At 43.1% G+C, this 24,110-nt stretch overlaps 1 protein-coding gene across 4 annotated transcripts in view; it reads left to right on the top strand.

The window, feature by feature from the left end:
• Positions 1-23,096, top strand: part of LOC124794706 (NEDD8-conjugating enzyme UBE2F-like) — a 63,974-nt gene extending 40,878 nt beyond the window's left edge. For all 4 annotated transcript variants that reach the window (XM_047258279.1, XM_047258280.1, XM_047258281.1 and 1 more), the window contains 2 exons: positions 47-208; positions 22,772-23,096. In XM_047258279.1, coding sequence (XP_047114235.1) covers positions 47-208; positions 22,772-22,888 — 279 coding nt within the window. In that variant the 3' untranslated portion in view covers positions 22,889-23,096. The remainder of the gene's footprint in view (positions 1-46; positions 209-22,771) is intronic.
• Positions 23,097-24,110: the final 1,014 nt, after the last annotated feature.

Below are 24,110 nucleotides of genomic sequence, written 5' to 3'. Positions count from 1 at the left end.
CCTCATATTTTAATGTAAGTGACTATGTAATGAATTTCTTTCACAGCCTCCATCAGTAAAATGTCTAACAAAGCTATGGCATCCAAATATCAGCGAGGATGGTGACATCTGTCTTAGTTTATTAAGACAAAATTCTATAGATGGGATGGGCTGGGCACCAACACGAAAACTGAAGGATGTGATATGGGGATTAAATTCTCTCTTTACGGTCAGTATTCGCAAGTACTGAAGTTACCTTTCAGTAATATAGCATTTTTTCTTTGTATAGCTTTCAACAAAGTAGATACAATGGCCTACATTATTCTTATTTTGTGTTGCTCAAAAATGTGATACAATTTAGAGAAATCAGTGTTACAGGTGTGCTGTATTGCAATTAAAAAAAAAAAAAAAAACGTAGTCATTATGTTTGTTGTTTTTGTAACCGACATTTCATTTTTCAGTTTAATAAATCAGTTTTCCATCTTCCCCAAACATTCCACTTGCTTAGTGATTGCCTGAATTGTGTAAAATATTCTTTATCAAAGCTCCATTGATAACCCCTGTTGAATACTCAGTATTTGCCAAGCTTCTGATTATCAAAACGGGAAAAAAAGAAAATATTGGGCATCAAATGCTAGAATTTTTTCATGTCATTAGATTTCGTCTGCTTGAATCTAGAGTTCCAAAAAGCATTTCATGTTTGTATTTTTTGCATATTGATTCATAGTAGTGTGTGGGTGACACTGCATGTGTGAATGAGAATTTTATGTAAAATCCTTCGTTCTGAAATTTCGATGAGACTACAATTTTTATTGCAGATGAATTATTTGATAATGGTCAAATGTTAAAATCAACTGATAATGCATGCCAAATCAATGTTAAAACATAATTAATTCTCAGATGTATTGCAAAATGACAAAAAGGCAAAAAAATCAGGTAAGTTACAGTACATATGGAGGTTTATCAACAGTTACTCTTTCCATGGGGAAAGAGAAAACGATCATGATCCCAGAAGCGCCATCCTTAACCACTTTCCCCTGTGGGTCCAAGTGTAGAATAGGCCCGAGGTATTTCTGCCTGTTGTAAGAGGTTACTAAAAGGAGTCTTACACCTTTCGGCCTTTATGTGATGGTCCCCTGTCGAGTTTGACCTCCATTCTTCAAACTTTTTCTGAAGAGTGAGCCAATTGGGGAAGGGCGCTTCACAAGGTGCATCATGTCCACCGTGCATTGAGATCTTTAGCTCACTTTCTCGTTTACTCATTTCAGTCCTGCTCATTCACCATCTCTTGGGCGAGGACACCTTCCTTGGAGCATTTTCCACCATGCACTATCGCTTTCTGTGTCGACGATGACCACGGACTGCTTTGCACCTGATATCCAGCATGGTAGCCAGTCCGTTGTGGTTGGGCTGCCATGTACCCTGTTGGTTGTAGCCCCCTGATCACACAGGGATCGCTCTGCTCATGCCTGCGCCATTAACTCCCCATGTATGCCAAGGGGTAGGTGCCCATCCCCCTGGGGCATTGGGACTCCCGGCAATGGCCATCGCACCTGGGTGGCATCCGTGGGGAGGGCTCCTGGTTGGAGTGGGTGGCATCAAAGCGGATGACACACGATGAAGTGTAGTCCATCGTATCTTGCTGGTGATGAAACACCAGCAGTCTCTAAGCGTTCATGAGCTCAATTCAGCGCACAGAAGTATGACCCCAAATTTTTCCCCTCCCTGGTCACACCATGGGAGGAACGTCAGGCTAAGGATGGCAGTGGATCTTATTCGCCCCGGTACCTTGTATGTTCAAGAGCTGATGGGGATCTTTCATGACAATGAAGCCTCAGTTTTTTGTTGAGCATTTAGAGGACCAATTCAGGGAGGTGGAGGGCTTGTTCAATGAGATCTGTGTCAGTCTTGATAAAAACAGCATTCTCTGCCCAGTCACAGGCATTACTCGCTTGTGACAAGTTGGGAATGTTTCCGTTACCATCATGCCCCATAAGAGCTTATATATTGTCCAGGGTATTACATTCCACAGGGACCTTCTTTTACAGTCTGATGATGAGCTGCGTGCCAACTTAGAGTGGCGAGGTGTACATTTTGTCCGGCGTGTCCACCAGGGTCCGAGGAATAATCAGGTTGCCACTGCTGCCTTCATCTTGGCCTACGAGGGTGATACATTGCCTGAGAAGGTCAAAGTGATGGTCTACCACTATGATGTAAAGCTCTATATCCCTCTCCTTGATGTGGTGCTTTATGTGCTGGAAGTTCGGCCATATGTCTTCCCGCTGTACTTCCAGCGTCATATGTCAAGATTGCAGATGCCCGTCACATACCAATACTCCATGTGTGCTGCCCCACATCTGTGTCAGCTGCGGAGGGCACCATTCACCTTGCTCGCCAGACTGCAGGATTCTCCAGAAAGACAGGAAAATCATGGAGTTAAAGACCCTGGACCGACTGACCAACACTGAGGCTAAGAGAAAATTAGAACGCATGCAACCTGTGCATATGACATCATCTTACGCCACCGCCACGACAGTTAAAATCCTGTCAGATCCGCCAACCCCAGCATCACCTACTTCAGGAGCAACACCCTCTCCAACCATCGGGGACGTCCGTCCCTACGTCTAAGCTGGAGATGCGTAAGTCTTCTTCGGCTTCTCTTGCTAGGAAGGGGTCCCTTCCCAGGTTTCAGCTAGTGGGAAAGATGACGCACACCAGTGGCTGAAGTGCTACAAAAATAGCTGGTCGTAGGGCTTTACGATCATCCTCAGTCCCGGAGACTGAGCCAGTGAAGTCCTCTTAGCCAGGGAAACCCAAGGAGCAGCAAATTGCGGCAGTTTTTTTCCACCACCTTGCTGAGCTACGGCAACTGTTAAGCTTTACACCTGCTATCTGCATTGCCCTCCAGGAAATCTGGTTCCAGGCAATGCGGACCCCCTACCCTCCGCGGCTATAAAGGATATTACAGGAACCATAGTGACTATAATCGAGCGCCAGGTGGTGTTTGCGTTTATGTCCTAAACTCAGTCTGTAGTGAACCTGTGCCCTTTAAAACCGCTCTTGAAGCTGTGGCTGTCAGAATAAGGATGCCGCAGGAAATAACTGTCTGCATCATATATCTTCCTCCAGATGGTGCAGTACCCCTGAATGTATTAGCTGCACTGATTGATCAACTCCCTAAACCTTTCCTACTTTTGGGAGATTTCAAAGCCCATAACCCGTTGTGGGGTGGCACCGTGCTTACTGGCCGAGGCAGAGATGTTGAAACTTCACTGTCTCAGTTCGACCTCTGCCTCTTAAAATACTGGGGCAGCCACACATTTCTGTGTGGCTCATGGTAGTTACTTGGCCATTGATTTATCAATTTGCAGCCCAGGACTTCTCCCATCTTTCCACTGGAGAGCAGCTGACGACTTGTGAGATAGTGACGATTTCCCCATCTTCCTGTCACTGTCACAGCAACAGGCCCACGGACACCTACCCAGGTGGGCTTTAAACAAGGCGGACTGGGAAACTTTAACCTCTGCTGTCACTGTTGACTCTCCCCCACATGGTAACATCGATTTGGCGGTTGTGCAGGCAACTACAACAATTGTTTCTGCAGCAGAAAACGCAATCCCTCGGTGGAGCATCTCATAGCCTTTAAATGGCTCCATGCCCCCGTTCGCCAACTTATCAAATGACGGAAGCAGAAGTGTTGGGAGAGATATGTCTCTACCATTTTGTGCCATACGTCACCTTCCCAAGTCTGGGCAAAGATCAAACGTGTTTCTGGTGTGTTATCTACTGACGTAAATGCGATTGCCGAGCAGTCCGCTGAGCACTTTGCTTGAGCCTCTGCTTCGGAGAATTACCCCTCAGGCTTTTGTACTCTCAAATGGCAGCTGGAAGGGAATGTCCTCTTATTCACTACACGCCACAGTAAACCCTATAACGCCCCCTTTACAGAGTGGGAGGTCCTCAGTGCCCTTGCACATTGCTCCGACACAGCTCCTGGGCCTGATCGGATCCACGGCCAGATGCTTAAACACATCTCATCTGACTACAAGCAACAACTCCTCGTCGTCTTCAACCAGATCTGGTTTGCTGGCGTCTTTCCATCGCAATGGTGGGAGGGCACCGTCATTCCAGTGCTCAAACCCGGTAAAAACCTGCTTGATGTGGATAGCTATTAGTCCATCAGCCTCACCAACATTCTTTGTAAGCTGCTGGAATGTATGGTATGTCAGCAGTTGGGTTGGGTCCTGGAGTCATGTGGCCTACTGGCTCCATGTTAGGCGGCTTCCGCCAGGGTTGCTCTACCTCTGATAATCTAGCCCACAGTTTCCAGTTTTCGGCGGCCTCAAAGTCGTGTGTCGTGCACTTCTGTTGGCGTCGTACTGTTCATCTAGACCCAGAAATTTACCTTCATGATGATCCACTCACTATAGTGGAGACATATCGACTCTTAGGACTGGTTTTCGAGGATAGATTGACTTGGCTCCCTCATCTTCGTTAGCGTAAGCAGAAGTGCTGGCAGCACCTCAGTGCCATCCATTGCCTGAGCAACACCAATTGAGGTGCAGATTGCTCTACGCTGCTGTGGCTGTACAGAGCCCTTGTCCAGTCCTGAATCTACTATGGGAGTGTGGTTTATGGTTCGGCAGCACCTCCAGCATTGCACGTATTCAACCCTGTGCACCAGTGTGGGGTTAGACTAGCGACTGTAGCTTTTAGAACGTGTCCAGTGACCAGCGTACAGGTGGAGGCTGGGGTCTCTCCATTGCAGATCAGACGTGCACAACTGCTCGCCAATTATGTTGCACACATTCATAGTTCTCCTGAGCATCTGAATTACCGTCTCCTTTTCCCACCTACAGCAGTCCACATCCCGCGTTGGTGGCCCACGTCGGGGCTAATGATTGTGTTTCGTGTGCGGTCCCTTCTCTCCGAACTGGAGTCCTTCCCTTTACCACCTCCACTTGAGATCCGTTCACATATGCCTCCATGGTGCATGTCTCAGCTACAACTTTGTCTGGACCTTTCATGTGGCCCTAAGGACTCCGTTAACCTTGCGGCTCTCCGCTGTCACTTCCCCTCGATTCTTGACATGTTCTGGGGCTCTGAACTGGTTTACGCCGACGGCTCGATGGTTGATGGTTTTGTTGGCTTTGCCCACGTTCAGGGCGGCCATATTGAACAGCATTCCTTACCTGATGACTGCAGTGTATTCACTGCAGAGATGGTGGCCACTTCTCGTGCACTTCAGTATCTCCGTTCATGCCCTGGGGTCTTTTCTTTTATGTACTGACTCCTTTGAGCAGTCTGAAAACTATTGATAAGTGCTACCCACATCATCCTTTGGTAGCGTCCATCCAGGAGTCCATCTATGCCCTGGAACGGTCCAGTCACTGAGTGGTGTTTGTCTGGACCCCTAGTCACATCGGAATTCCAGGAAATGAACATGCTGACAGGATGGCCAAGCAGACTACATGGAAACCACTTCTGGAGATGGGCATCCCAACAACTGACCTGCGTTCGTAATTGCGCCATAAGGTTTTTCAGCTTTGGGACATGGAATGGCAAAGTGTCAGATGCACAACAAACTGTGAACCATTAAGGAGACCACTAATGTGTGGAAGTCCTCAATGAGGGCCTCTCACAGGGGCTGTGTGGTTCTCTGCCGGCTCCACATTGCCCATGCCTGGGCGACCCATGGCTGCCTCCTGTGCTGTGAAGACCCACCTCAGTGTCGGTGCGGCTCCCGTTTGACAGTGGCCATATTGAACAGTATTCCTTACCTGATTGCAGCAGTGTATTCACTGCAGAGCTGGTGGCATTCTTCTGCTCTGTCCTTCTTTGACTGTCCTGCGACTTCATCTCCAGTTTCCAGACTCGTTATCATTGATTTTAGCAGACATCGCCTCAGTGGCTGATTTGGTTTTATGTTTCAGCTGTGAGGGTTGGTTTTACCATTCGATCTGCGTTTTAGAGCTTGTCCTTTGTCCCTCTGTGTCCTCCATCCTAGTGCTTTCAGGGTGGAGGTTTTAATATGTTGCAGGGTGACTAGCTTTTCCTTTTTATTTTCATGGTCGGCCAGCCACTGTATTCTACTTCCTTGTTTTACTCTCTTGTAACTGTTTCTTGCATCTCTCTGTTGTTTCCTTGTCCACTTTTGTTCCTTTTAGTGTTTGTTGTCTTTCCTTTGTTCTTGTGGTCTTTCCTTTCTTTCCGTTTTGTGTTATATGTCTTGTCTGTTTTATTCTCACACTTATGGCATTATTTTATTAGGAGCAAGGGACCGATGACCTTGTAGTTTGGTCCCTTTCCCCCTCTTTTAAACCAACCAACCGTAACCACTTGCTATAAGATGGCCTGTGGAGTGTAGAAGTAGATTTAGTATGTTTACCTACCATTAGCTCTTCCTTTCTTGTTCCACCCCTCAGCCACCTTTAACCTCATTTGTGTAGTGGCTCAGAAATGTATAAGGGGCATTAAAGTGAAACCCGGTCACTAGTGTAAGGTAATGGTAACGATTTTATTAACTCAAAAATATAGTTATACACAGTACACATACTCAGAAATAGTCACCAAAGCTGTTGGCACAATTACACCATTGTGACACTAGCTGGTCGATTCCATCCTTGAACAAGCTAGTAGGCTGCTCTAGGATCCAGGCCTGGACCCAATCACACACTTCATCATCCATTGCAAATCGATATCTGCAAATAGCCTGTTTTAGAGGTGCAAACACATGAAAGATATGTGGTGAAAGATCGGGATTGTACAGTGGATGTTCCAATGTTTCCCACCGAAACTGCTGCAATGTCGTCTTCACCACATTGGCCGTGTGTGGGCGGGCATTATCACCTGCAGGAGGATAACGCCATTAGACAACATACGTCGGCATTTCGACTTAATGGCTCATTTAAGGGTCTATAACGTGGCTTGATAATGCTGGGCATTGGTGGTGGTTTCCCATTACAGGAACTCGACAGGCAGTGGGCCCTTGTGGTCAGAAAAGGACATCGTGACCCTACCAGAACTGGTGTGCATGGCCTTTGATTTCTTTGGAGGTGTACTCACCATACACAGCCTTCATCCGTAGATACGTTTCATGGTCTCCATTATCCCTCCGCCACCAAAAATCGAATCGCTCCTCTTTGTTCCTGCATACTTGCCTACATGTTCGGTAGTGGACGATAACTTGGGTGACCAACTTCGCTTTGGCGTGAAACCACACTGATGCTATGAAACATCAAACAGTGCACACCACCAGTTTCTATACAAATATATGGGGCCATGATACATGCAGTTACGTTGTGCCACCTTACGTGTAAGGCAAAGGTGGGCGCACTGACCAGGTTTCATTTGAATAAACCTCATACATGCCTGTCGCAGCTGTTTACATCTAGTGAAGATAACATCAGCTCGCTAGCTTGACATTTCATTGCATTGGGTTCCAGAGGAGGTGGGACATACCATTGCCTCCTTTTTTCTATTCCGTTCTCATAGATTATATTTTACCACACGCTGATGTCTTATAGAAAAACTAAGTAGGTGTTGAAGGTACACTTAGATTTGAAGATACACGAACTGTATATTTGCTTGTTACATGCTGTTCAAAAGACTGGACATTGTCTTCCTTGAAGATCTGATGAATTCTGCAGTTTTGTGGATTTGACAATTTTAAGTGTTTTTATGCAAGTCTTTCCTGCAGTGCCACTTGTATCTCAAATTGGGTAAGAATGTGAACTGTTTTCAGATTTAATGATTGATTGTCTTTCTCATATTATTTATTGCAAGAATATTATAAATCCAAAAGTGGCGTGTGATACTTATAATGGCAATAACATTGGAACTGAAAATATCTTACCCTACGTTGGCAGAACTATCCTTTGAAGAACAGTTATACTGTTACTTATCTAATCCACAAACATACTTATTTCAGTCTATCCACCAACATTTGAAACTACATAATTTTCAAAATTATAAATAATTTCTTCTGTAATTTAATTTTTGCTTCTTGTGTTTGTTCAACAATAATTTTCATATGTCCAGAAAACCTTCAGTGTGTAAGCAAACAGCTACGAAAGTGAAACACCTCCTTATAAACGTTAACTGCAAGGGCTGCATGGGGCTGTGTTTCTGAAATGCCGTTATTGATGTATATTGGCCACATGAAGGGTGGCTGTCAGCCTGATGCAGCGTCAGGCGGCAAATTGTCTCATGCTTGGTGACAGTAGGTGCTGTTAGGGAAACTTTTTAGAAAAAAAGTTTTTCGCTCCTTACTGTCTCACATAACCGCTTGATAACGAACTGGAAATTTTTTCATTATTCATTGTAGTAATTACAGGCTTCAAAATAAAATCAACTTATTACAGGTAACCCAAAGAAAGTGTTATAAATTTTACAGTCATAGGCTAATTTGCATTTGACGCACTTTAGGTCTACATTGCTGCACAGAAAATGTAGCTAACATATTGAAATAATTTTTAATCACAGAATGAGAGCGCTCTCTCTCTCTCTCTCTCTCTCTCTGGCGATAAGCAATAAGAGCCTTTATCTTTCAGAAACGGTGGAAGATAGTGAAACAAGGATTTTGCCAAATACAAATTGATGGTTCTTTGCTGTAGGAAATATCTTTATCTATTAGGAAATAGAACTAACGGTGTTATTTTTCAATGTAAAGATTTACTTTTTAATGACATTCAACGGATCATAAAAGTACAAAGATGTGCCATATGTCAATGATTAGAGGGAAACAAACCCAAAAAGCCGGAAAATACAAATGTGCTATTACATCTGGCGAGGAATTTTAAGTAAAACCACTACTGTGGCTTGATTCTTCGGAGTTATGTACTGTATTTGATTTACATATTGTTGTTGTTATTGTTGGGGTCTTCAGTCATGAGACTGGTTTGATGCAGCTCTCCATGCTACTCTATCCTGTGCAAGCTGCTTCATCTCCCAATACGTACTGCAGCCTACATCCTTCTGAATCTGCTGTCTCTGACAGAATTACAATGTCATCGGCGAACCTTAAAGTTTTTATTTCTTCTCCATGGATTTTAATACCTACTCTGAATTTTTCTTTTGTTTCCTTTATTGCTTGCTCAATATACAGATTGAATAACATTGGGGAGAGGCTACACCACTGCCTCATTCCCTTCCCAACCACTGCTTCTCTTTCATGTCCCTCGACTCTTATAACTGCCATCTGGTTTCTATTTACATATTAGCAGTAACATAAGTGAAGAAATCAAATGTTTATTTTTATACTGATAATGAGCTTTTATACAGAGTGTTTGTTTTAAATTAAGAAAATGAGGGATTGTATGAAAAAAATGTTTTAGATGAAAAGTTAATATTAGTAAAGGGACATCAGTCTGTGCTACAATTGGCCACTTTCTAACCACCCCTCTTAAGTTTTGGGGGATGTCACCTTTGTATTTTCAAATGGGGGAAACCCCCATTTTTATTGTGTATTAGGATTCTACACAAAAACTACATACTGTTTATTCAAACCATTGTTTTCCATTTGTGGTAGGTGAGCTGTAACTGACAAATATACAGTGTGCTTGTTTTTTGCATTTGATTCTGTGTTTCATTTAAGATGTAAATGCTCTCTTTGTTTCACACCGCTAATTCATGTCCCGCAGTGCAGTGCCAAAATAGTATGTTGCGGGAGGACGTGTTCCACTTCATATACGATCTCTCACTTAGTTGTGTGTATGTGCCAGCTTTACCATGCAAATAATTTGTGGTTACTGTTCCTGAAGCTAATTGCTTTTGTGGGCCTGCTATGCAGTGCCACTAGACAGTGACATGTGACTTCTTACTCTCTGCAGTGGGTGTGGGTACTGAAAAAGAGCTCTGATCTGTCCAAGCTACTAAATGTTGTAAACAGCTTTGCGGTAATTCTTCTGTATTTTACGCACAATGTGTTTCGTGTACAACCGCAGTTAAGATATCTCTTATTTTGTAGCTCATAACAGATTACAGCGTATAAACATGTACTCCTTTTACGTTATAGGAAAGCACATAACCGAATAATGATTCTTCCATCATTTTCTGGCATATACTTGTTTGCTAGTGCTTCTTACTCTGGTTTTACAGGTACCTCAAGCCGCAATGCCAAAGCATAAGCACATCTCCACAGCAGGTAGAAATGCGCATTTGCAGTCATGCCTTATCAAGTTGCTGCTTTCCTTTAGCATCTATCTGCACATACATCAAGCAAGGGCATATGCAGTGGGATGTTACACACTTAACAACTGCCTAAGATTACATTTTCCATTTCTAAAAGTATCTTTCACTAGCCTAAGTGGTCAAAAGTGGAACATGTTATTTCAGAGGATCACCATATTACACCACAAGATGTGAAGCACTGCTGCACCAATGGGAATGAAACTGCTCCCCTGAATGTGACTTTGGTGAAGAGCAGCAAATGGTACATCACATAACATTTGAATGTTCCCTCATAGCATTCAGAGGGGTAATGGAAAACCTTCAGAATTTGTCTCCAGAAGCTTCTGATGGGATTTCAAATGTGGACTAAGAGCTATTACAAACTTGAGATTTTGTGTATCTGTGTAGAAATCTATAGATTTGTTGTAAATACTTATCTAGTATTTCTCCTATCTTAAAATGAATGATTACAGAAGTATTCACTGTGGGTAAATAGTTTTAAATATCTTCCTAGACACCTTCTTCAAAAACAACTTGTAGGAAAGTTCTGGCAGAATGTAAACACCATGTGAATGTAATTGAAGTGCGGCTACTCACAGAGGTCAAGTGTGGGCTGCAATTATTGTATGACACTGAAATTTAGTAGCTATTCTAATGTGTTAATGTGGAACTGGAACACTGGAAAAAAACAGTAATCCAATTTTGGTCATCAGGTGCAAATATGGTGCTGTGAATGCAAGAAAGATGTGTAGAAATATGTTCATATGTAATGGATTAATAACGGGACATGTGCAGAAAAGGTGAGAGAAGCATAATGTTGATTTTATTGTTAACCATCACCTACACAATTTGTTCAGTACGAACACTGCAGATGACTAGGTGCTCTACAGTGCCATATTTTTGGTGGCCAAAATTGGAACAAATTTTTTTCCAATGTAAATCGGTTCTGCATTATTGTATCTTCGAAATTGAGACACAATGCCAGGATCGCATTTCGGCGGTTGAAATAGGGTGGCGTTGGTGGTTGTGTCAAGGGGCAGATGGAAGGGAAGAGGGGTGAGAAGCTGGGAGAGGGTTTGGGGTGGGTGGCTAGCAGCTCGTAGGAAGGGTTCAGTTTGCGACCCAGGAGTACAGGAGTGAGGTGTGACAGGTGCACAGGCTGGACGTGTGAGGCACCGATGTCAGAGCCGGAGGGGAACAGTTCACGCTGAAGATAAAGTGGAGACGTGAATTGGAGTTTTAGGATGGAGGAGGAGGAATTTGTTGGGTAGGGAGATTGGTGGCAGTGGGTTACAGAGGATTGAGCCTGAGGCCGGGACAGTTAAGGGAGCGGAGTATGTTTGCTAGGATAACTCCTGCCTGCATAGTTCAGAGGAGGTGGTGGTGGAGGGGCGGATCCGTATGGTTGAGTGGTGAAGCAGTCATTGAAATCGAGCATGTTACACTCAGCTGCATGTTGTGCCACCGGATGAGAAACTTTGTTTTTGGAAACAGTTTGGTGGTAGCTATTCATTCTGATGGACCTTGTTGGTAATCATACTGACATAAAATGCTGTGCAACATTTTCAGCAGAGTTTGTCAACATTGCAGCTTTGACACATAGCCTGGCCTCTGATGGGTTAGGCTAAGCCTGTGATAGGAAGTAGTGGGTAGAGGTAGGGCATGGGAGTGGCATGGGGACAGAAAGGATAGTTGGAACGAGTGATGGAACACCATTACGTGATGGGTGAGGAGGGTTTTGGACAGGATGTCCCTCATTTTATGGCAAGATGAGAGAGAATCAAAGCCCTGACGAAGAATATGGTTAACCATTTCCAGTTCAGAGTGATATTGAGTGCTGGGTGTTGGAGAAGGCTCTCCTTTGTGGCTTATTCCTTTGGATGATGGTGTGGCTGGGGTGTGTGAGAATATGGAATGGGAAATCTATTTGCTGAGTAGTTTCGGGCAGGGGGTGGTGACTGTCTCTGAAGGCATTCATGAGATCTTTAGCATACTAGATAATAGTTCTTGTCACTGCAAGTGTATCATCCACAGGTGGCCAAGCTGCATGGGAAGAACTTCCATGGTGTGGAAGGGATGGCAGTGTCGGAACACAGGTACTGTTGGTGGTTAACAGGTTAAATGTGAAGAGAGGTTTGGATGGGGCCATCAGAAAAGTGGAGGTCAACATCCAGGAAGGTGGCACTTATGATTGAGGAGGACCAGGTGAAATGGATGGGAGAGGTGGTATTGAAGTTGGGAAGAAATGAGGATAAGGTATCTTGGCCCTGAATCAAGATCATGAAAACAGCTTTCTACATCTACATCTACATTAATATACTCAAACCACCTAGAAGTGCATGGCAGAGGGTATTTTTTGTTGTACTATTAGTTAGGATTTCTTCCCATTCCATTCAGGAAAAATGATTCAAAGCATCTGTATGTGTTGTAATTATTGTAATCTTTTCCTCAAGAGACCTGCATGAGCAGTATGTAGGGATTGTAGTATATTCCTAGTCATCATTTAAAGCTGGTTCTTGAAATTCTGTTAGTAGACTTTCTCGGGATAGTTACGTCTGTCTTCAAGAGAGAGCTAGTTCAGCTTCTTGGTAACACTCTCTCCTGGGTAAAAAAAAAACCCTTCACCATTCATAGTGGCCTTCTCTGTATACATCGAATATCCCCAGTTAGTCCTATTTAGTACGGGTCCCACACACTTGGGCAATATTCTAGAATACGTTGTGTGTGTGATGTGTAAGCAATTATCTTTTTAACGATGTTATGAAAACGATAGTTGCTACTCACCTTATAGTGGAGATGCTGAGTCGATAGGCACAACAAAAAGATTGTCACAAAATAAGCTTTTGGCCTTTATTTTGTGACAGTTTCTTGTTGTGCTTATCTGTGACTCAGCATCTCTGCTATATGGTGAGTAGCAACTATACTTTCCATAATATTGTTACATTCCATCCTGGGCAATCTCCTTTTTAGATTGATTGCACTTCACATATATTCTACCAATGAACCAAAGTCTACCACTTGCTCTACCCACAACGGAGCCTATGTGGTTTATATTTCATATCCCTAGAAAGTGTTAACACAAGTATTTGTATGAGTTGGCTGATTTGAACAGCGACTCACTGATCTTATAGTCATATGATACTATGTTTCTTCATTTTCTGAAGTGTGGAGTTTTACATTTTTGAACATTTAAAGCAACTTGCCAGTCTTTGCGCCATTTTACATCTTACCAAGATCTGACTGAATATTTATGCAGCTTCTTTCAAACAGTACTTCATTACAAATAACTGGACCATTTGCAAAAAGTCTGAGGCTTCTATTAATATTGTCCGCAAGGTCATTAATATACAACGTGAACAGCTGGGGTCCCAACACACTTCCATAACATGCTGTGTCCTCCTTACCAAAAAGTCATGTAAACCAATCACAAATTTCACTTGATACTCCATATGGTCAAATTTTTGACAATAAATATAGGTGTGGCACTGAGTGAAATACTTTTCAGAAATTAAGAATTTTTTTTAAAGGGATCTACGATAGATTATAGTTCGAAGAGAGGATAACTCGGCCCTAAATTCAGTATAGAATCTGATGGAGATTCCATTGGAACCTTGAGGTCTGCTCAATTTTAACGATTTTAGCTGTTTCTCAACACCACATACACTAATACTGATTTCACTGACCTTTTCAATGATGCAAGGATTAAATTGGAACAATTCTCCTGGGTTTTCATTTCTAAAGGAACACTTGAAAACGGAGTTAAGCATTTCATCTTTTGCTTTGCTACACTCAGTTTCAGTTCCTGTCTGATTCAATAGGGACTGGACAATAACTTTGGTGCCACTAACATCATTTACATATGACCAGATTTTCTTGGGGTTTTGTGGAAGGTCGTTTGACAGTATTCTGCAATGGTAGTCACTGAAGGATTCATGTATTGCCCTCTTGACAGCCAAATGTGTTCCTTTTAGCTCTCTCTCTCTCTCTCTCTCTCTCTCTCGCACACACACACACACACACACACACACACACACACACACACACACACACACTCTCTCTCTAGTTCTATGCTGTGTTTTACGCCTATACTGGATACATATCTATCCAGTGCATGGTCAACGATTCTTTTAAGCTGGTACATGCTCCTGCCATGTGCTGAAAGTTTCAAGTTCCTCATTGAGATATGGTACTACTGATTTTTTATCTAGTTTACTGAACGTTTCTATCTTTTTGATTGTTTTAGTTGTACTTTGGTAATCATTGCTGCCACAACCCATGATGATCACTGATACCAGTTTCAATGTGGACACCCTCAAAGACGTCAGGTCTATTTTTTGCCATTAGATCCAACATATTTCCATCATGGGGTTCCTATCTATCTGTTCTAACTGGTTTTCAGAGAAGGCATGTAGTAAAGTTCCACAGCATCTCTTATCATGCCCATCACTAACAAGACTGTAATTTTTCCAATTAATCGTTGGATGGTGAAAGTCTCAGTCAGTGATTACAACATGATTGGGAAACTTGCGTACAAGTGAACTGAGGTTTTCTCCAAAGTTTTCAGTTACATCAGGAGATGAGCCTGGTGGGCGACTGAAAGATCCAAATGCATTTTGTGCCCACCCCTGATAATGAGTCATGCCCAAACAGTCTCACATGCAGCTTTAATTTCTATATTGGTGGATTTGAGTTTCATATCTGCGGTGGCAGATCCACCACTTCCATTTCCCATTAGCCTGTCGTTTTGATATACATTTTACTTTTCTCCAAAACTCTCACTGCTATCAATTTCAGGTTTCAGCCAGTTTTCTGTACCTAGTATTATGAGAGCTTTACCGCTTTACAGAAGTGCATCGAAGCCTGTCACTTTGTTGCGAATATTCTGACAGGTAGCACTTCCCCCTTTGGGTGCGGGGGTTAGAACAGGCCCGCGGTATTCCTGCCTGTCGTAAGAGATGACTAAAAGGATAAAAGGAGTCTCACACATTTCGGCCTTTATGTGATGGTCCCCTGTGGGGTTTGACCTCCATACATCCAAATTTTTCCCAAGAGTGAGCCAATTGAGGAAGGGCACCTTACATGGTGCATCGTGCATTGAGATCTTTAGCCCGCTTTCTCATTGTCGCATTGCAGTCCTGCTCACTCTCCGTCTCTTGGTTGAGGATACATTTCTGGGTGCAGTTTCCGCCATCCTTTGTGCTGTGCCGATTTCTGCACTGACGACCACCATGGACTTCTTTGCACCTGATATCCAGCATGGTAGCCAGTCCTTTGTGTTGAGGTCACCATGTACCATGTTGGTTGTAGCCCCTTGACAACACAGGGATCGCTCTGCTGATGCCTGCGCCGTTAACTCCCCACATATTCCAAGGAGTAGATGCCTGTCTCCTTAGGGCATCGGGACTCCCAGCAGTGGCCCTTGCTGTGGCTGGGTGGGACCCGTGGGGAGGGCCCTTGTTGGAGTGGCTGGCATTAGGGCGGATGACATGAAATGAAGAGTGGCACATCTTCTCTTGCTGGTGGCCAGCCGCCAGCACTCTCTAAGCATTCCAGGGCTCAATTTCATGCAAACACGTATGACCCCAAATCGTTTCCCTCTCTGGCCACACCATGGGAGGAACGAAAGGTTAAGAATGGCAGCAAAGCTTATTTGCCCCGCTACCTAGTATGTACGAGAGCTGATGAGGAATCCTTTGTGTCCATGAAGCTTCAGTTTTTTGTTGAGCATTTAGAGGACAAGTTTGGGGAGGTGGAGGGCTTGTCCAAAATGCGCTCTGGGTCAGTTTTGTTAAAAACAGCATTCTCTGCCCAGTCACGGGCATTACTCGCTTGTGACAAGTTGGGGGGATGTTTCAGTTACCATCACACCCAGTGAGAGTTAAAATGTAGTCCAGGGTATTATATTCCACAGGGAGCTTCTTTTGCAGCCTGATGACGAGCTGTGCGCCAATTTCGAGCGGTGAGGTGTTCATTTCGTCCAGCGTGTTCATTGGGGCCCAAGGGATAATCAGGTTGGCACTGGTGCCTTCATCTTCATCTTCGAGGGTGATACATTGACTGAGAAGATCAAGGTGATGGTCTGCCGATGTGATGTCAAGCCCTATATCCCTCCGCCAGATACGGTGCTTTAAGTGATGGAAGTTCAACCATATGTCTTCCTGCCGTACTTCCAGCCTCACATGTCCAGATTGTGAATGTCCATCACATCCCAATACTCCATGTGCCCCACCTCCCATCTGTGTCAACTGCAGAGATCATTATTCACCTTGCTCACCACACTGCAGGATTTTACAGAAAGAGCGGAAAATCATGAAATATAAGACCCTCGACCGACTGACCTACACTGAGGCTAAGAGGAAATATGAACAACTCTATTCTGTGTGAATGACTTCCTCTTATGCCGCCGCTACGACAACAGTGATAGCCCCATCAGTTCAGTGAATTCCAGTTGGCTGCCCGAGCCACAAGACTACACCTGTCCCCTTGACCATGGGGAGCAACACCCTCCCACCCATCGGGGATGCCCATCCCCACTTCTAAGCCGGAGACTGAATCAGTGAAGCCCTCCCAGCCAGTGAAACCTAAGGAGCAGCGAGAAAAGTCCAAGAAGACCACCTCTAAGACCAAGGAGTGTGTGGTGGCGCCCAACCCACCACAACCTACAAGCTCTGCGTCTGAGGATGGGGTGGAGATTCTGGCGTCCAATGACGACCTAGATCTCGCCAGACCCTCAGACACCACGGAAATCGATCGCATGGGTACTCAGTTGGTGGCAGCAGGTGATCCAGTGGCATAATCTGCCTCTTCAGTTCTTTCATGCTTTTTTCGGCTATGGACAATGTCATCCTCTGGTGGAATTGCAGCGGTTTTTTTCCATCACCTTGCTGAGCTCCAACAACTTCTCAGCCTTCACCCTTCCTTCTGCATTGCTCTCCAGGAATCTTGGTTTCCAGCGATGCGAACCCCCGCCCTCCATGGCTATTGCAGTTATTATAAGAATCGGGCAGCTTATGAGGGTATCTGCTGGAGTCTGTGTCTATGTCTGTAACTCTCTTTACAGTGTGTGTGTCCCTCTTCAAACACCTTTAGGGGCTGTCACTGTTAGGGTGTGGATGCCTCAGGCTGTTACTATCTGGGGTCTCCATCTTCCATGGGATGGTGATGTCCCACAGCATGTACTGGCTGCGCTGATAACCCAATTGCTGCCACATTTTCTGTTATTGGGAGACTTTATGCCCATAACCCTTTATGGGGTGGATTGGTGGCAACAGGCTGAGGCACTGTCATTGAGCAAGTGTTGGCACAGGTCGACCTTTCTCTTTTAAATAATGGTGCTTCTATACATTTCAGGTTGGCGAATGGCACGTACTCAGCCATCAACCTTCTGGCCTGCAGCCCTGGCCTTCTACCGTTTGTCCAATGGAGTGTGCATGACAATTTGTGCGGTAGTGACTACTTTCTGATCTTTCTGTCACTGCCCCAACATCAATCACCTGAGTGCCTCCCCAGATGGGCTTTGAATAAGGCTGGCAGGGATTAGTTCGCCTCCATTGCCACTCTTGAGCCTCTTTCTCATGGCACCACTGACGTGTTGGTTCACACGATGACCACCAGCATCGCTTCTGCTGCGGAATCTGCAATTCCCTGTTCTTCCAGGTTCCCTCGGTGGAGGACTGTGCCTTGGTGGTCATCGAAGATCGCCGAGGCAATTACAGATCGCAGGGGACCCTCCAGCGTCATAAGCCGCGCCCATCATTGGAACACTTCGTTACCCTTAAACAGGCCCGTGCCCGATAAGCAGGAGTGCAGGGAACTGTATATCTCCACCATTGCCACCCACATCTCTATGGCAGGTTTGGTGCAAGATCAGGCAACTATGGGTATCAGACACCCGTCAGTGTACCTGGGCTTTCCCTGAATGGAGCAGTCTGTACTGAATCAGACACAATTGCAGAATTTTTAGCAGAGCGTTATGCTTGGGGAGTTTTGTTTCTATGAATTACCCACTGGCCTTCTGCTCCCTGAAAGAGTGGTTGGAAAGTAGGACTCCTTCATTCCATACGTGCTACCGGGAATCATACAGTGCTCCATCCGCTTGCCTTGATATGTCTCCCGGGCCGGATCACATCCACTATTAGATGCTCAAACATCTCTTGGTGGACTGCCAGTGACACCACCTCGACCTTTTCAACCGTGAGTTCCCCTCTCAATGGCAAGAAAGCATTATCATCCCAGTGTTGAAGACTGGCAAGAACCCCCTGGAGGTGGACAGCTACCGCCCCATTAGCCTCACCAACGTTAGGTGCAAGTTGCTCGAATGCATGGTGAGCCAGAGGTTGGAGTTGGCTACTTGAGTCTCGGGGCCTTCTGGCTCTATCCCAGGGTGGGTTCCGTAAGGGCCGCTCTGCCACCGATAATCTGGTCTGCTTGGAGTCTCCCATCCGCACAGCATTTGCCCGCTGTCAGCATCTGGTTGCCATTTGTTTTGACATGCGGAAGGCATACGATACAATGTGGCGACATCACATTCTCACTACGCTTCATGGGTGGAGTCTTAGGGGCCCACTCCTGCTTTTTATTCAGAATTTTCTGTCGCTTTGTTCCTTCTGTGTGCAAGTTGGTTCCACCTGAGTCCAGGAGAGTGGGGTCCCGCAAGGCTCTGTCTTGAGTGTCTGTCTCTTTTTAATTGCTATCAATGGGCTAGCTGCAGCTGTGGGAACGTCCATATTGGCTTCTTTGTATGCTGATGACTTTTGCCTGTACTATAGCTCCACAGGCATTGCGGTCTCATATATCTTATTCACCAGATGGTAGAGCTGATAGCCTTGGCTCTCCCAAGGCTCTCAGTAGTTCTAATGGAATGTTGTCTATTCCCAGGGCCTTGTTTTGACTTAAATCTTTCAGTGTTCTGTCAAACTCTTGATGCAGTATTGTATCTCCCATTTCATCTTCATCTACGTCCTCTTCCATTTCCATAATATTGCCCTCAAGTACATTGCCCTTGTAGAGACCCTCTATATACTCCGCCCACCTTTCTATCTTCCCTTCTTTGCTTAGAACTGGTTTCCCATCTGAGCTCCTGATACTCACACAAGTGGTTCTCTTTCCTCTGAAGGTCTCTCTAATTTTCCTGTGGGCAGGATCTATCTTACTCCTAGTGACATATGCCTCTACATCCGTGCATTTGTCCTCTAGCCCTTCCTGCTTAGCCATTTTGCACTTCCTGTCAATCTCATTTTCGAGATGTTTGTATTACTTTTTGCCTGCTTCATTTACCGCATTTTTATATTTTCTGCTTTCATCAATTAAATTCAACATCTCTTCTGTTACGCAAGGATTTCTACTAGCCCTTCTCTTTTTACCTACTTGATCCTCTGCTGCCTTCACCATTTCATCTCTCAAAGCTACCCATTCTTCTTCTGCTGTATTTCTTTCCCCCTATTGTTGTCAATTGTTCCCTAATGCTCTCTCTGAAACTCTCTACAACCTCTCATTTTTCAGTTTATCCAGGTCCCAACTCCTTGAATTCCCACCTTTTGCAGTTTCTTCAGTTGTAATCTACAGTTCATAACCAATAGACTGTGGTCAGTGTCCACATCTGCTCCTGGAAATTTCTTACAATTTAAAACCTGGTTCCTAAATCTCTGTCTTACCATTATATAATCTATCTGACACCTTCCAGTATCTCCAGGCTTATTCCATGTACACAGCCTCCTTTTATGATTCTTGAACCAAGTGTTAGCTATGATTAAGTTATGCTCTGTGCAAAATTCTACCAGGTGGCTTCCTCTTTCATTCCTTACCCCCATTCCATATTCACCTGCTACTTTTCCTTCCCTTCCTTTTCCTACTATTGAATTCCAATCCCCCATGACTATTAAATTTATGTCTCCCCTCACTATCGGGATAATTTCTTTTATCGCATCATACATTTCTTCAATCTTTTCGTAATCTGTGGAGGTAGTTGGCATATAAAATTGTACTACTGTGGTAGGCATGGGCTTCGTGTCTATCTTTGCTACAATAATGCGTTCTCTATGCTGTTTGTAGTAGCTTACCTGTGCGCCTATTTTTTCTGTTCGTTATTAAACCTACTCCTGCATTATCCCTATTTGATTTTGTATTTATAGTAGCCATGTATTCACCTGACCAGAAGTCTTGTTACTTCTGCCACTGAACTTCACAAATCCCACTACATCTATTTTAAACCCAATTTTCTAACCTACCTGCCCAATTAAGGAATCCAACATTCCATGCTCCGATCCGTAGAATGCGAGTTTTCTTTCTCCTGATAACGACGTCATCCTGAGTAGTCTCCGCTTGGAGATCTGAATGGGGGACTATTTTTACCTTCAGAATATTTTACCTAAGAGGACGCCGTCTTCATTCAACCATACAGTAAAGCTGCATGCCCTCGGGAAAATTTACGGCTGTAATTTCCCCTTGCTTTCAGCTGTTTGCAGTACCAGCACTGCAAGGCTGTTTTGGTTGATGTTACATAACCAGATCAGTCAATCATCCACACTGATGTCCCTCCAACTACTGAAAAGGCTGCTGCCCCTCTTTAGGAGCCATTAAGTTTGTCTTGCCTCTCAACAGATACTCCTCTGTTGTGGTGTGTGCAGTTGCAAAAAAACTAAGTTCAAATTGTTGAACAAGATATTGTACCCAATTTGCTGTACACTGTTGGAACAGCTCAGTTGTTGATGTGATATTCTTGACTTGACAAAACTGAATGAGCTGTGACTTTTTTCTCTTTTAGTTTAAAGCTAGCCCGTTTGTCCAAAACAAATCAATAACTTTAACAAACATTTCATTAACTAATTTCTCTGATGATGCTTCTTTGCTTAGCTTCACAACAACGTTTGTATCATATGCAAATAGCATTAATTTTGGTTCCTGAAACAAGTAAAATGGTAGATCATGAACATAGAGATAGTGATCTTATCTTCTGGGACTTCAGTAGTAACTTTGCATGATGCAGATGATGTGGCACCTCCCTTTGTATTACCAAACAGCCTAGGGTAACTTCTTGCATTCTGTTTCTTAAATAAGAACAAAACCAGGCATATGCTGATTATTAAAAACTTTTTTAATGTAATAGTATGATTGGTACAATCAAATGCCTTCACGAAGTGATACTTTACGATTAAATATTTTATCACTTGCTCAGTAAATTCATAAATAGGTGACCTTTCTGAAATCGGAACCATGATAGGAGTAGCAAATTACTACATAGTCGGATGACAACCCTGCAGTATATTTAGGAATTGATGTAAGGAGTGACAGTGGGTGGTTATTATTGACAAATATGGAGACAATCTTCTCATAGTGGTGTATTTTAATCTGCCTGGGGAGGGGGTAACAAATTAATATGTTATGTAAGTTACTAAGTACATACATTGTGTACTGATTATAGGGCCACAACTTTTTTTAGCATCTTGTCGGAGAAGATTACCCATCTCATAAAAACCTTTAATTTTTAGAATCATTATCATCTTCCTTGTCATATGGGGATGTGAGATTAATTTTATTTCACTAAATGTACTCTTGCTTCTTTGGTAAATGAACAAATAATAGGAGAAGTTCTCTTGCAGTCTCAAATATTTCCATTATCAAAATCTGACAGTGATACATTTATTAGTCTGGTATCTGAAGACAGTTTTTAGCAATAGTATTACTGCAGTTTGCTTATTAAATGTTCACATCCACCTGTTATGTAGCCTTTGTTATATAACCACAGCTCACTTTATTAATGCAAGTCATTGATTGGCAGAATAGTCAGTACACTGCAGTTGTGTTGGACTTAATGTTCAGAAAGAGGTAATGTAATACCCACAGTGCAGTATAAAACAATAAAAATGAAGTAAGTTCTGGTATTCTGAAATAAATCTCATCTTTTGTATTCTGTTTTGAGTGCATTGTCATTTTTATACCAGTACAATGTTGTTGAATAATCATCTCGTTAAGTATCACTTATTAAACACTCTGGATTAAATTTAGTATATTATCAACTTCCATATATCCAAAAAATTTATTTATTCTGTTAAATAATATTTTTGTTTGGGTGTGATTCCATTTGCTGCTTTTACAGTGAAAATTTCTTCTGCAAAACTTAGTGAACAGTAAGTAATATATTTAAATATCTGAATGGTTTTAGTAATAAAAAGGGGGGGGTGGAGGGGTGTATTTCGTGAGTATCCACAAAGCAGTGTATTTGGCTAAGATCATTCGACTTTCAGACCTTGTTCCTGTCCGTTAAATGTTTACTTATTTGCGCGCGCGTGTGTGTGTGTGACACACACACACACACACACACACACACACACACGCGCGCGCAAATAAGTAAACATTTAACGGACAGGAACAAGGTCTGAAGGCATTGTGTTAATGTTACGTAGATATTGCCACAAGCAGCATTACTATTTTGTGGAACATGTAATCACTCCATACATATTATATAACGGTTGACATCTTGCTGTTTATTCTGCCGTTTTGACAGAAATGGCAACTTGTGTGTTGACAGAAATGGCAGCTTGTGTGTTGACAGAAATGGCAGCTTGTGTTTTATACTGTAATAATGTTACAAATAAAAAACCCTCTAAATGTTTTTCTTTTACAGGATCTTCTGAATTTTGATGATCCACTCAACATAGAGGCAGCAGAGCTTTACACTAGGGACAAGGATGCATTTCGAAGCAAAGTTCGTGAATATGTAAATAAATTTGCAAAGAGATGACTACGTCATGTTATGTTAAGTGCAGCATTTATTTTTGTTGAAAGCAAAGTGTTGCTGTTCTGACATATCTAACTCCTTCTGAAGTATTAAGGAATTAAAAAAAAAGGAAAAAAAACTTGTGCTGTATTAAGAATGTGTGCTATTTCTGTAATGAAATGTGTTGTGTTAGTATTATTTATAGCAACAAATGAAAAACCTGCGGCATAAAGAGAGGATGTTTGCTTCACTGTATACCATGTTTCTAAGTGTAAAAAAATTAAACACTGGATGGGAATAATTGATAATCAAGAGGTGTCACTGGTGCTATACATCTTCCTGATAGGGGTGCTAAAACTTAAAAAAAGAATTTCTAGAAAGTGCTTCATTAGTGAGTCTTTTCTCCCCCAGGAACACTGGAGCTTTTGGCTCATATAACTTTGACCCATTGGCCAATATTTATTTATAGTTTGCTGAAGCCAATCCTGCATGAAGCTGAACTATTCAAATAATTGAAAATGGCAGAAATAATATATACCAAGTTTCACAGTTCATTGAAGAGGGAGATCTCCGATTTGCACCCTTCAAAATTATTAGGATGGAATGTGTATGAATAACTGATGAATTTCTTTTTCCTTTTTGTCTCACAGAGCATTCAGGATCAATACCCCTTCCACCAGCCAGTGTTCTGACTGACTGAGATCAAACCAATCAGATTCTTCCTCTGTTTTCCCGCAGTCCATGATTCACTATCATGCAGTGCTGTGCTTCATACATACATTCTCACAATTTTCTTCCTCTAAATTAAGATTGTGTCTTACATTAGCAGATTTCTTTTGGTCAGGAGTGACCTTTTTGCCTTAGCTAATCAGATTTTTAAGTTCTCATTGTTTCCGAGGTAGCAGAATTACTTAACTTCCGCTACTCCTAATTACTTTCATCTTTATTCAATTTACTACAATTTTTCCTCATGTTCACCACGGGTAGCAATGCAATTGGCAAATACTATCAGTGATATCCTTTCACTCTTAATTTTAATCATGCTCCTGAACCTTTTATTATAGTCATTGCTTGATGTATAGATTAAGCAGTAGGGGCGAAAAATATCACTACCTTACAGCCTTTATGTATTTCTCTATAGCTTCACATTGTTCATTCCCCCCTCTCCTAGAAATCCTGTGAACATATTTTACTCCCATTGTCAAGTGCAACACCATACCTGCCCCTCTGATGATGGCTGTACCTT

The sequence above is a fragment of the Schistocerca piceifrons genome, chromosome 4, assembly GCF_021461385.2.
Source record: "Schistocerca piceifrons isolate TAMUIC-IGC-003096 chromosome 4, iqSchPice1.1, whole genome shotgun sequence".
Taxonomy (NCBI): domain Eukaryota; kingdom Metazoa; phylum Arthropoda; class Insecta; order Orthoptera; family Acrididae; genus Schistocerca; species Schistocerca piceifrons.
Note: the sequence above shows the minus strand (reverse complement) of the source record. Positions and strands in the feature narration are given on the sequence as shown.